Source organism: Panthera pardus, unplaced genomic scaffold (assembly GCF_024362965.1).
Source record: "Panthera pardus isolate Hobbes unplaced genomic scaffold, ASM2436296v1 HiC_scaffold_8, whole genome shotgun sequence".
NCBI lineage: Eukaryota > Metazoa > Chordata > Mammalia > Carnivora > Felidae > Panthera > Panthera pardus.
In genome coordinates this window covers 113,703,762-113,718,552 of record NW_026527013.1, presented here as the reverse complement: position 1 = coordinate 113,718,552, position 14,791 = coordinate 113,703,762, and the positions used below count along the sequence as shown (strand labels likewise).

Sequence of the window (14,791 nt, the reverse complement as noted above, 5' to 3'; positions counted from 1 at the left end):
AAGACTTGCTTGGTGGCAAGCTGGAGGAACCACGGTTTGCGCTCTCCAAGGGAACACCATGAAAGGCTCAGAGAAGTTGAGACATCGGTACTCCCTGGCCGTTATGAGTTACTATCAGTTTCATTGAATCCGTTACTCACTTTGATGGAAATGCCTACAGACAGGTCTATTCTCTAGGAAATGGTCCTCTTAGTTTCTTCCACCTCATACAACATTCAACTTAACACCTACTACAGAAAGGCAAACCACAAGCGCCTTGTGGGCATCAGAAGGGGTGGGGTCAAAGAGCAGTGAGTGTCCTAGATGGGGACTGCTGCTCCTGGCCTCACTCAACTCTTGAGGAACTCAAGTCTTTCTGAGGCATCAACAAATTTATCTTCTCTAAAGAATGATTCTGCCCTCGTAATTGGGATTTCATGAGGTTGACAAGGTACCACTAGGTTCCTAAGTTTGAGAATCACGTAAAGCAAAGCAGAAGTCAAGTGCTGGGAAACAAACGTGACTCGGCTCTTGGAGACACATGGAAGCAGTTTTAAATATCATGAGCATTAGCTTAATTCCATTTTTTTTCCAGAAGTAGGTTACTATGTTTACAAAAATCAAAGAAGCAGAGAATAATTATAACCACTTACTTTGACTCAGTTGCTACAGGCACTCCAGGGGGTTCATCCTGTGGAACAACATCTCACTACTATATCCAAGGACTCTTCAAACCTCTGCTCAAATGGCACAATTACTACTATTACTGTTACCTTTACTAGTTATTATAGTTTAAGCTAAGATGGATTTTTTAGCCTCTCTGTGAACTCAGGGTAATAATGCACAGTGACATTTGCTTGTCTTTTCTTTTTAGCCATGGGAAACTAGTCGCATGTTAGGTTACAATCCAAAGAATCATCTAAGAGACTAGGAGGAAACTGTTATTTCAAGCCCTGATTTCCGTTTCTGAGGAAGCTGTTAGGTCTGAAGAGTCTAGTGACTCAAGCCCTGGGAGCGAGGCCTCGCCGTGAAGACAGGTCACTAAGCTATCTGTGATGATCTAAGCTGACATCTAGAGAGGGGATATGCAGCTCTAATGGGAATTTATGGCTTTACTCCAATGAATACACAGTGCTGAGGTTTAGACACATATTTCAAATGGCACGGATATTCACCTCTGTGGAATTAACTTCAGGCAGATCTTTACAGAACACAAGTTTCAACATGAAGACATTCTGCTCCACACACGGCCTTATCTTACATGGTAGGGCTTTCCAAATGCCCACCTAAGAAAGTACGCTTCTTTTCTATAATAAATAGGCTTTTAAAACTCTTAGGGAACTATGAAATATTCCAATCAGTCCTCTGATATTATTGAAAGCATTATACGTACAAACACCTACTGAAAAGAAATCATCAGTGTCCTTCAATTAACACTTCATATGTCGTCTTCTTAGACTTTCTGCCTGATGTTTCTAGCCAAGGGGGAATAAGGAGACCCAAGCATCCTTAAACTTGGCAGGCACCATCAATAACCAGTCCCTTTCTTTCTTCCTCTCCCCCAGCCTCTTCTTTTTCCCTATGGCTGAGATGCTGCCACCATGGACGCCACTCTGTTTTTATCCTCTTTGCTCTGTTTTTTGGGAAGGAGACTCTAAGTATGGCAGAGGCCATTTTTTTTCCTTAGCCAAGGGCTGCCCCACCAGTACTGACGGTTTAGTTTAGTCAACGCTAAACGGTTTAGTTTAGTCAACACTAGCATTTCCACAGGTGCGGTTTGGGACATTGCTCAAAGGTACACAGATGCTCTGGGACACACATCTCCTGCACTCATGGTCTCCTAGCTCTATAGGACTCCTAGGAAGGTCTTCACAAAGAGAAAGAGAGGGAACTGGAAAGGTAGTGAGAAAGAAGAAGGAAAGAGAAAGAAGGCAAAGAGTAAAAGAGTAAGGTAACATGTACACAAAAAGAGTAAAAACATTTTTTGAAGGAAAAGGGAAAGATGCACAAATACAGGTATATCCTTTGGCGGGCTTCCCAACAACTATTCTTACATCACCACATCCTGGAAACTGGCCTGGAAACCTTCTCAGTTGGTTTCTCTTTCCCAGTCGTGGTCCATCTACTCACTATGTACAGATCAACGCTTCACCGAGAGCCGTTCCTGGTTTACAAGATGAAGGGCACAGAGGCAAGAGACGCTCTGGCCTATGGACACGTGAAGGGTGTGGCCGGACAGGCCTTCAGAGTGAGAGGTGCCACTGCAGGCTTCTCCAACTGGCTTGTGGCTTATTTCTAGCCTGGACATAAACAGGCCATTCAGCACACGTGGGGCGAAAACTGGCCCAATCTCCTGAGAAGCATATGAGTCCGTCCAAGATGACAATACTCTGAAGAAGTCTACTGGAATTCTTGGTCTTGAAGGGACCACCATGGGGAATTTTCCCCTCACCAACTCCAGAGCCCAAGTGGCTCAGAGAAAGCTGGGCCAGTTTCCAAGTCTCCACAATTTCTCATTCTAATTCTTTTCTCCCCCAGTCACCGAGAGGCAGCACAGGGAGATTTAAAATCTCAATACCTGAACTTGAGAGTAATACATCTGGGTTCCAACTCCAGCCTCACAGGTTCTGTGGCTGGTTCTGTCTCATCTATGAAATTAGAGTAGCAACACCTACTTCATATACTTGTTTACTTTTCAACAAGGAGATGAGAGGACAGATGGAAAGACCCACACATGGTTAACATGTGTGCTAATTCTCTCCTAATTTACTCCTGGAGGTTAAAGTTACCATCCTTCAAGGGAGCAGGCAGATTGAGGATGAAGGCTACAGAGGATACTTTAAACGGAGAGAGATGGAGGCCAAAAGGAGATGAGACACCAGGGTCAGAGGAAGCGGCTCTGCTTAGGGACCTCAATCTGAACAAACCACATCATGTCATCAGACAGGAAATAATGCCTCCCTGGGGGGGAGGGGCTTTAGAATCTGAAACCAAAAGGGATCCTACTTCCATTCCAGTGTGACAAAATTCCTAACTATAAACCCAGGGCACCAAAGCCAGCGAATGTAACAGAGGAGTGAGCTGTGCCTGTTCCTCAACATCTCTTCGCTGCCCTGTCCTGAGTCAGGCCAACAAGGGAAGGGATCTCTTGAAACCAGCATGACAGAATAATTGGCCAATCCCTTTCTAGACTTATGAAAGCATGAACGCTGTTTTTTTGGTGTGTGTCACTAAACTGTGAATTTAAGCAGTAAGCATCTTATATAAACGGGTTGAAATGCTGCATCAAAAGTAAGTGTGCATTTTTTAATTTTAAGAGCACACATTTTACTCAGTAATAACACATCCTAGTCATACCTGAGAGGCTGTGGTTTCCAGCTTTTGGATGCCATTCACCAAGTGCTCTTTCTTCTGGGATACCTCTTTTTGTTTCTTCTTCAACAGATTCTTAAACAGTGATATTTGTTCTAGAAAACTCTTTGGGGTGGTATAGTTGTGTCTTCTCTCATTCTGGTAATACCGGGTACTCATTTCATTCACGCTAGTGTGAACGTGGGCCATGAAGAGGCTAATAGAATCTTTGTCCAGTGCCTGAAAACATAAACACTGTATTTCATATGCAATTCTCTCAAGTTAAAACAAAAATGTAATTAAAAAAAAAAAAGAATCAGCAAAATTATGGAGTATCTTTTCCTAAAAGCCAGAACAAATTACGGCAGGATCTGGAAAAACTTACTCAGTCTTTAAGAGATAGCCACAGGATGAGAGAGATAACAATAAAGCATTCAGCTTTGCCAAGTAGGGCAAAAGATTTTTGTGCCCTCCACATACCAAACCCAAAGCCAACATATAACACAAACAAAGCTTTTCCCAAATTGCTTTTTATCTATCAAGTATGTGAAAGAAAAAAATGGTGAAACTGAGACACAGTACTCTAAAAAGTATTTTTGGTGTTGCTTTCAAACTACACTGTATCAGTCACGCGCGCGCACACACACACACACACAACCCAAACTGACAAATGTGGTTTTTTAAGAACCCATGGGAAAACAAAGAGGATGGGAAGGTATAAAACTCACTGCTTCTGGGAGAAAAATGCCATTTATATTTTCATTTGGAAAAAACAAAAAAAAAAAAAAAAGAAAATGAATAACTGCTCCTAGAAGATTTACTAGAGAACTCCCCCCACCCCCACTATACTATTCTTTCTGTTTTGTCCTCTATGACTTCTGAAGTAGTTAACTTTTTAATTTGTGGAGTCACATCTCCCTCATTTTAATGATTATTTATTGCATTCTGTACAAGATGAACCAGGTTCAATTAATCAAGGGAAGCCTAAAAATCAATTAATATGAATTAAATGAGCTACACCAACTCTTAGGAAAGTCACACATAATTTACCAAAGTGTTGTCAATAATGCTCACACATCTTTGGGAAAATTGCACACAAGTGGCTGGTGATGCAGTTAAATGTTTCAAACCTGCACCATTAATATTACAACCCGGGTGTGCTAAGAGACAGGCCAGTTCCTGGTGCTGAACAACAACTGCTCCTGGGCGACGTCTAACAGCCTCCCAACATCATGACAAATCCGTGAGTGGGTTTCAAATATGTATATATGGGGTTGCTCTGCCTATCCATCTCACTAAATTAAAATTAATGTTCTGTTTTTTTAAAACCAAAGTCAAATACAGAATGATGCAAACCCTCAATATTCTGCATTCTCTAGTTCTGAGCTATGTGCATGTTACCAAATAGTGGACTCAGAATCTAAACTTATAAGGAAGTTAGAGAACTCCGTATAAATAAGATCCTCTGAGGGATTTTATCTTTAAAAGGGCTTCACTGCAAAATAAACACAGAGAGAAAATTCATCCCTGTCCTATCTTGTTTGAATGAACTAAAAGTGAGCACATGTCTTTTACAGTGTAAATCCTTCCCTGGCCAAGTCCGACCTCCTCACGTGGGGTGCGGGTTGCGGGGGAGGACCTGGCCTCTGCCCAACCATGATCCTTATGAGGAGGCTCCTAGGCTGCCCTGAAAAGCTCTCTCTGACAACAGTTTCATTTGTAAATCTGCGATGGAAGAAGTGGTTTCCGGTAGAGCTGGAAGTGGCCCGAGACAACTTGTCTCAATGGGGCAAAATAACTATTGTTATCGGGCTTAACAAAATGGCACAGCATGGGAGACTTGCAGAGCCAGGGAGCAGCTGGTTGTAATTCACACTGTTTTTCAGAAAACTCTAATCGTTCCAGAACAGACCTCTTTGATGACTGGTCTTCCCTGCATTCTCAATTTGTCACTTTCTCTTATGATAAGGTCAGTAGTGACAGCACTTCCTGACATTAACAGCTGTGGCTTTTAAAAGGGTCATTGTAGAACTACTAATTGCAGTAATTTCATTAGCATAAATTATTTATTCTGCCATTCATTTATCTCCAGTTTTCTTTTTTTTGGGGGGGGGGGGGTTGGGGAGTGCAGGGAGGACATGGCTGCCGATGCGGCTGCAGAAAAGGCAATGCAATGCGTATTTTTCGTTTTCAGAGACCCAAGTGAAGAATATCACTCCTGCTACATTTGGCCCCTAATGAAAACCAGCTGATCCCATTCTCTAGTCATTTAGCAGCCCATCACGGGGAAAGCAAAAATACAAATAAGCAAACTGCCAGTATCAAATGGTTTCTAAAACCAGGGTTTCTCCACTAAGAGGCCCTGGAAAACAACGCCGTATCCAACGCATCATCAAATATACACAGGAAACTGCTTTTTCCTCACATTTAGACAGAAGTTTAATTTTTACTCTCTCAGCTGGCTCACTGTGAATGCAGAGGTATATCTGCTCCTTGGAGCTACGGTTCTCACGCCGTAGCAGTCACTGCCACACCAAGTACCCCCCACCACCCGACTCTTAGAGCAAATGCCCAGTAGGTCCCTGTTGGTGAAAATGACATATAGCACAAGTCAAATGAAAAACAACACCGGAGGCCACGCCAAATCAAATATCTAAGAATGTTATACCTTCCCTAGACCAGCTGGTCCCAAGATTATACTGGTCTGTACTTTTAAATTCAAGAGCAACTTTCAAGAGCATTGCCTTCAAGGAAAGGGAGGAGAAGGGACAAAAGAGAATGGAGGTGAAAAGGAGGCAACTTTTTTAAGTTAACCTTGGGATCATTTTGTCACATGTGATGTCATTATACCTACCATCCACCATGAAAGTTTTCCTCCGAAGTTATTTCTATGTTAATTTTTTACAGCTTTATTGAAACATAGGTGAGATACAAAAAAAAGTACATAGTTAATATCTGTTATTTTTTTAATGATTCCAAACTGCTGGGTTTTAAAATCTATTGTTTGTACTTTTTAGCTCCTTTGGGGGCAGTTAATAATAGAAACTAATTAGATACTGGGGCTGTAAAATTGGTTTATTAAATAAAATTTAATCATATATAAAACGAGCAGTACTGCATTTGAACACCTCTCCTGAGCTCCTCATGGTGCTGATTCCCTCTGAGAAAAAAGATTCTGGAGGCAGCCAGGGACGCCGGTTTCGAATCCTACGACGTGGGTTAGATTTCCAGTTCTGTACAGCAGGACAAATGAGGGCACTCCCTGTACTGCCTCCTGCCCACAGAATCAGAGCTTAGACTTGTGGCACTCCTTTTTAGTCTGCTTTTCTTCCTTTCCCTGGATTCCTTTTTCAGAATAGCCAAACATTTCTGCAATAGTCCAGAGCAGGATTTAAGACTGTGGGGTTCTGGCATCAAAGTGCTGAGGGCGCCCTTACCTGCGGAGTGATCGTGCGCGATGGCCTGCATCCCCTCACCTGTGCCATGGGGAAGCCCGGGGTCCCTGCTTAGAAGGGTGGTGAGCAGCGGTGGTGGGTACATCTGCCACTGGTGATGGTGACAGGGCACCAGTGTTGGTCCTCCTAAGATTACTTCCACCTGACAGAGCAGCCCCAAGTGTTAAACGCAGCGCCCAACAGTTTTCTAAATCACACACTAGTGTCTCATTTTTTTTTGTTTTTTCACTTTGCCTGGCGAATACATTTTGTTGTTTCTTTGGTCGTGTTTTTAAATTTTTATCTCTAATTTTAGGGGCTAATTTCCAAGGCCAAGAGCAAGGCCAGGTCCAGCCTAAGCCAGCAATCTGCAAGAAGAGTTTCTCGGCAATGAAAAGGTAGTGTCAGTGGCTCCCCAACACAACATGAAAACACAGAAACAACTGAGGACTGTGAGGGGGGTGAGGAGGTCAAACAGGGCCCAGCCAAGCCTCCCAGAGGGAGCAGCCAAGGCAGATGACGTAGCTGGTTCTGGGAAGGCCAGCACTACGGGAAAGCCACAGAACTATAGCTTGGAGGGAGCGATGCTTACCAGCGTAACCGGATTCTATGGCAGCTATAATAAGTGGACCCCACTTTCGAGGTAGAGGGGATTCCCAAAGTTTCCCTAACTGCAAAAACTCTGGAAAGTGGCATTCTACCAGTTTTTGCAGTTCTGTTCTTAAATCGATTAACGTGCACAGAGAAAGAAATTCATGATGAATAGTGTACTGGTGCGCATGCACAAAGGAGAAGCAGGCTGAAGAATGCGGAAGGATGTTAACAACCACGTGGGCCTTTTCTCATCTGTCTGAATAGAGGCTTAAGCCAGTTAGAGACTTAGGCAGATTCAGGATAATTTTGACTGCCTCTGCTTCTGTCTTCATCTTTTAAAATGACTTCAGTACTCCTCAGGAGGAGATTTTCCCCCAAATTCATTGAATTTCTACTGCACAAGGCTTTCAACTTTTAAATTTGTATTGAACAATCCTCATTTATATTTCAAAGAAAACAAATGTGCTAAAAGTCAGTAAAAAAAAATCACTGCTAACATACCTATGACTAACAAAATGTTGTTTGCTACTCTTCGTGCTGTCCCCTACTGTTTTAAAAAGGAACCCAAGAACCAACGAAGAAGCCAGTCTTCACGTATAGCGGTAAAGTAACGTACCTCTTTGAGCGGACATTTTCCACGATCAGATTGGCAAATGGTAGTAAAATATACCATTCTTCTGTTACCAGACACTGTGACAAGTTCTGAACTGAAGAGATGGGAGGTGGGTGGAATGAAGTCATTTCCCTGAAAAAGCTGATGGTACTGACCTTACGGAATTATTCAGTTGTATCACGTCAAAAGGACGGAGAATTTTAACCTGCCAGTCAGCCACTATGCCCGGAAAGGATGGGCTCCTTCATCTGGCTCTGATCTTTCCGAGAATGGAGACCCCTCCGGATGCAAATCTCACTCCTCCTCAGTGACAGTGCTCATCTTTTCATTTCCAGTCAATAATTTCTGCTTTCCTCAGGCCCAGTTCTCAAGTATGTCTATTATTCACTTTGACTCAAAAACCAACAACAGTACTCATCTTTTAACACCTGTTTGTCCTGCCTTGTTTCTTGACGGTTCCTAACTGTGACCCACGGACTTTTGGGTAAGGACTCCTCCCAACTGCCTCCTCACAGCGTGTGCAGCCCGGTCCCCCGGGATACCCAGCGCGTCTTTCCCTCTCTCCCTCCTCACACCATGACCTGCCTCATCTGCACTTCCAAACCTGAGGAGTGAGGAGTGTAAGTTGACACAAAGCCTGCGGATAAATACCCGGTGATACTTAAGGACCAAACTATTTTGGTTGTCTTACAGCTGTGGTTTAGCTCAATACCAGGTAGCAGGAAAGCAGCACAACCCTTTACTTAGATGCAGGCAGCCGATACCCCTGGGTGCTAAGCGTCTACAGACTGAAAAGTCTACGTCAACCCACAAAAAAAACCGCTTGCCTTTAATGAATCCTTTCTCTGTGGCTGGAGGGGTCACCTTGGATAACTATCATATACTCAGCAAATAAAGTCAATAATTAAGAAGCACCTAAATTATGCTGATACCTTTCAGTCTTAATGATGAAAATCAAAACTAAGAAAATGAGCAAATCAGTGCCCATTCAAAAAACTTAAAAGCTATTTTTGACCTCTGCAGAAAAGTCACCACACATTTTTAGAAGAAGACAGACACGTGCATTCTGAATTATAATTACTGCTCCTAAGCAGCAAATTGGGAAGGTGGCAAAGTTAAACAGGCACACTCAACTGAAATGAAATCATCCAGCTGATCTGTTTTTAGGCATAATTAAGCGCAAGAGAAATGGTTAAGTGCTTTTAAAATTCCTCCTTGACAAGCAGCATCCTATAGGAGGCGTCATGATACCACGAGACAGAGCTCAGCACCTGCCAGGAGCCCTCTGCACTTAAAATGATGCAAATCCTGCCTCATCCAGCAGATGTCAATGGTCACTGGCATATCAGAGCTCCTTCAGCAGTAACTGTTTTTGAAGTGGCTCCTAACCTTGTAGGAGAAGGCTTGCATCATGGGAGCTAGGGCAAGGAACTTAAAAAAAAGCACAGTGCCAAACATTAAGTTAAACCAAGTTACTAGCTTTGGGTTCCTTCCATTTGGGAAATTAATATTAAGAAATGAAGTGTACTGGTCTTTTCTTTAGCGAACCAGTGTGATAAAATGAAGTGTATAAAACAGAATTTTGCTACCAAGGTACATACTGATTCTCTAATAAATTGGTATTTTTGAACCCTTGTTATAATTATTAGACCGAACAATGCCCTACCTAATTCGAGTAATGCAGTCAGCCTAGCAAGAGCTTGAGATTTTGGTGGGTTAACAAGTGTCACTATTACTTGTCATGTTTGATGGTTTTTCAGGTTTCAAAGTACAAAATATTTCTGGCAGACTTTATCTAGTGCTAGTGCTCATGTCCATTAAATGGGGTTCTTTTGACTCTTCAGGAAAACACTGTAAATGGTGCAAGCAGTGTTGCAGACAAAGTAACCACTCCTGGGAGTGTCTACCATTCCACTTACCTATTCATGAGAACAAATTTACGTAAATTTCCCCAAATGTTCTTACATGTTCTTAGTGCTATGCAAGGCCTCCTGAACAATGGAAAAAAGTGAACATCACTTAAAAAAATCAAACTACAGGGGTCCCTGCCTGGGTGGCTCAGTGGGTTAAGCATCTGACTCTTGGTTTAGGCTCAGGTCATGAGCTCAGGGCTCGTGGGTTCGAGCCTTGTGTCAGGCTCTGTGCTAACAGTATGGAGCCTGTGTGGGATATTCTCTCTCCCTCTCTCTTTGCCCCTCTCCTGCTCACTCACTCTCTCTCAAAATAAACATACTTACAAAAAAATCCAATGATACATTACTATTATTCAGTCTTTACCCAGAAAGCCAGTTGCTGTTGTTTTAAAGGTCCAGGTAAGTGCATTCAACATTAAGGGTGAGTGAAGAGACAGGCAACAGCAAACACTTTTTGGATTTGGAAAAAAGAGTGAAACAGAAGAGATCATTTTTTCCATTTATTTACAGAAATGTTTTAAGTGTGAGAAAAGGAGAGAGGGAGTATTTGAATGTTATAAAGGCTTTATCATATGCATCTTTTTTTAAAAAATGTTTTCAGTTTATTTTTGAGAGAGGCAGTGAGTGAGTGGAGCAGGGGCAGAGAGAAAGGGGGACAGAGGATCTGAAGTGGCCCCGTGCTGACAGCAGAAAGCCTGATGTGGGGCTCGAACCCACCAACTGTGAGACCATGACCTTGAGCTGAAGGTAGCTGCTCAGCTGACAAAGCCGCCCAAGCGCCCCTGTCCTATGCATGTTTTTGATGCTGTGTGACAGGTCTTCCTTGACACTCCCAGCACTTAAGTAGATTAACGGACATTTTAGAAAAGGCAATAAACTGTATTACAATAAAGCTATCTATAAAAATAAGAAGCAGTAATACTAGCTGCATACAAATACTTAAATATGTAAATATGTCCAGGTTTGCAACCATCCGGCCATGAAAAGATAGAGAATTCAACAAAATGGGAAAGGGCTCTTTGGAAAAGTGACAGGCTCTTAGGAGTAAGGGAGGCCACAGTGGGATGTGTCTGTTCCTAATAAAGCTTCAAGTGGGAACAGACATCATCTCTCACATAGCCCCGATTCTATTTTTGGTTCTGAGATATTCTAGCCCTACCACTCAGTGGAATCAGAAGACAAGCCTCCATGGGCAATGTTCACAATTACCACCCTTCCAAACTATCTAATCAGAAAGGCACTAGATATCAAAAATTTCTAGAAAGTGTAAATGATACCTTTTTCCCTCTGAATTGGGAAGTACACTTGAAGTGCTTTTTGTTTTTTAGTTTCATGCAACCATTTAAAAATGTAATAGGATGTGCAAATTTCATTATGGTCAAATGACAAACATAATTTATAAAACATAAACCCCTAAGACAAAGAAACAGATACATTATCTGACTCAGTGACTACAGAATTCATGGTGCTGATTTTTCACCCATTATTAATGTAATGAGAAAAATCAACAATTAATTGCCTTACTTTGTTAAGATCAAGCATTGCATGACTATGGGTGGCTACTTTTCTGTTTGGGTTTTTATCTGTGTATTTGAAGGATTCATGTTCAGCAAACCCTATTACGATTCAAGGAACAAATGATCCTGGCTTTCTGGTGAGTCAGTCTAAGTAAGAACACACTCGTGTGCCAAGTGCACACATGTGTGCACAGACCTCTCAACCTGCTACAAAGAGGTCAATCACCATATTCCATAGAACGCAAACTAAGAAAGACGATTTTACCATCTTAAACAAAAGGTTTAACTTTTCTATAGGAGGTGTATTTTGGAAATTACTTCTTTATTGAGGACTTCTGGTCGGTGAGTGAGTGAATGTGTGTGTGTGTGTGTGTGTGTGTGTGTGTGTGTGTGCGCGTGAGAGACACAGATTCAGAGGTTGACATGGCATTACCTCAATTCCCTTCGTTTCCTCAATGAACCGCCTGCTGACTGAGACCAGAGCTTCCTGCGGCCACGCATGAAACCAGTCAATAGCCGTGCAGTTAACTATGGCTGGGAACTTCCGAGCTCTCCCTCTTAGCGTGTGACCAACGGGAGAGAAACACAGAATGATCTGTGGAGACATGGGGGCAGGGAAGAAAGAGGAGGGTGATGAGTGAGCAAAGAATTACATTGCAATCCTAGACAATGAAAGCAAGGAGCGCAGCCAAGCATGACATTAAACTATGCTAAAGCACTACAGAGTGGAAAGCAACATTAACCTCCTTGCTAATCAAAGAATAAACCTGCCCCCAGTGGCTACTCCAGCGAATATACAGAAACGCTGCTATGCACTTTCCTTAAAACGGGTCCCTCTCCTTTTAAACATTTTTGGTAATTATCATTAATAGTGAGAAATTTATTCTTTTCTGTTACACGAGTAACATTATAGCCAAAGAAAAAAAATAAATATCCAAACCAAATCACCAAGATAAAGTAACACCAATACCTTCATCTTCTGTCTCCTTCCATTCTGTAATTCATCAGATTCAATCATACTTTGTAATTTACTTAAAAACAATTTGTATTATAGTGAAGGTTTACTTTTTTCCCATTTAAAATAGATATACCCAGTTTCATTCTTCACATTTTTAAAGGAGTAAAAAATTCAGTTTATACATGCTCCTGATGAGACACTTTTAAGTTTCTGGTTTAAATCTAAAGCTCTATTTAGGTATTCAATGATTTAAGAATTAATGTCTGTGTGAATACGTTTCCATATTCTCTGTAGTGACAGAGGGATTTGATCTGGCACTAGGGTCTGAGTTTGGCTGGGATCATGGCCACAGCTCAGGGAGGGGGTAGAAAGGACCTCAGGAGTCAGGTGGGTCTGACTGTCCCTTCTGGGCATCTCTGAGTGTGACAGGGCTCCCACATGAGATGCCCCGTGTGAAGGGCTTGGCACAAAGAAGGCGTACAGAGAGCATTTCTTTCAACCACTCCCTCTTCTCCTGAGTTCCTGTGGACTTGAGGCACCAGAGTAGTGATGCCAGCTGGGGTAAGGTCTGAGAATGACAGTCCTGGTTTCCTCTTCTCCAGAAATGGCATGGACTTGATAGAAAACAAAGCTTACAGCTCGCTCAACTCAATATCTAACACTCTGAGGTCAAGCAACTAATGCAATCATTTTTCAAATGATAGGATTTTTTTGGTAGAGCATTTCAAAAATTCACATCACAAAAATCTCCAGCATACAGGAAGCCATACAGTATCTTACTTAACGGGTGTCTTTACTATGTTTATTTTACATACTGTGGCTCCTGAAAAACTCACGATGGATAACTTCTGGTATGTAAAACGTTTAACAATGCATAAGCTGACTGATCATTTATTCATTATACACAAGAGCCTAGTTACAAATGAAGTAACTGCTCTAATACCGCGTGTGCTGAGTGAACGGGACTTCAGTTACAATGCATAATTTTCACTTATGTCACCGTTCTTAGGTTTCTCCTACCTGCCGTCTTTTTTTCCCCATACTTGAACATCTAGGACACAAAGAAATAATCGATTTCCACACTCAACTTATCTCTTATTCCTGGAAATTTTAGGAGTTTCATTTATTAACAGTTATAGCAAAGGCAAAGGAAAAACAAAGGCTCCTTTGAGATCTGAAATATCTCCATCCCTTTTACACACTTACTGAATTTCTCTCGTTATGGGTGTATTACCAGGTCTTCACAGTTTGTGACAAAACAAAGTACTGGAACCCTGTGTGCTCAGTCTCAGGAAAAAATATTTTGAGTTAATATAATGATATACCTTCATTATTTATTGAAAGATAATAGAGAATCCTCATTTAAAGAATTATTTTTCTTTTCTACAATTTTACAGCTGAAGACATTTTTCCCTATGCTATTTATTATGGCTGAAATAAGGATCTCCATAACGCCAGTTATGTTTTACATGGAAGGTGGTTGGCAGGACATCAATGCTTCTCAAAGGATTGTTAGGAGCTGGTTAGAAAGGCAAATTCTTGGACCCAATCTATACCTAAGGAATTAGACTCTGGATGGGCTTTGGCAAGCTGTTTTCAACAAGGCCCCCAGGTGACTCCGACACCTGCAGGTATAACCTGATAGTTTAAACATTTCTAAGGGAATATTTAAATAAAATGCTTACATTTTCAGTGCTTTTGCAATTGGTAAAACACATGGAATATAAGTATGCCTCTGTCTGGATACAGAGAATTTTAAATAAATTAGATACTCACGAGTAAGCTAAATTCTACCATCTGAAACAAACCTTGGGAACCAATTTACAGAAATATGCTTGGTTATCAGTGCTTTCGAAGAAGGGAAAGGGCAGTACCACACCAACCTCGAGCAATGTAGCTGTTGACCCAATTCATTACCCAGTCACTTCTAGTTTTGCGAGAAATATAGCACAGAATCCCTCCTGCTCTCCAGCTTTCGTGGGTAGTAGTCCCATGTGAGAGGTGTCCGCAAGTCCCTGCTCATGTCTGGAAACTGGCGGTTGTTCTATTCTTTTCTAAAATGGTCTCCACGTGTTTTGATTATGAGCATGGAATGGAGGTCAACTCTGCCAGCTGCTCATATGGGATGTGACTATGGGCACGTTTCTTAATCGTGCTGTATTGTCCTCATCTCCAAAAAAGGAGAAATCACAGTTACCTCCCAGGGGCACCAGGAAAACTTACGGATATTTATCAAAGTTTTCCTCACAGTTGCTCAAGCATGAATGGTGCTCCATAAACTCCATGCTGTGCTACTTTATTTATTTTTCATTTTATTTTTTTTTCAACATATGAAGTTTATTGTCAAATTGGTTTCCATACAACACCCAGTGCTCATCCTAAAAGGTGCCCTCGTCAATACCCATCACCCACCCTCCCCTCCCTCCCACCCC

The 14,791-nt window shown here is 41.9% G+C and overlaps 1 protein-coding gene across 2 annotated transcripts in view; it reads right to left on the bottom strand.

The window, feature by feature from the left end:
• DNAH11 (dynein axonemal heavy chain 11) overlaps positions 1-14,791 on the bottom strand; it is a 358,971-nt gene that overhangs the window by 118,102 nt on the left and 226,078 nt on the right. The window contains exons 55-56 of one of the 2 annotated variants that reach the window (XM_053898599.1): positions 11,835-11,996; positions 3,337-3,570 (exon numbers count right to left, since the gene is read on the bottom strand). In XM_053898599.1, coding sequence (XP_053754574.1) covers positions 3,337-3,570; positions 11,835-11,996 — 396 coding nt within the window. Of the gene's footprint in view, positions 1-3,336; positions 3,571-8,126; positions 8,433-11,834; positions 11,997-14,791 lie in introns of those variants that run through there. The other variant, XM_053898597.1, reaches the window with a different exon arrangement.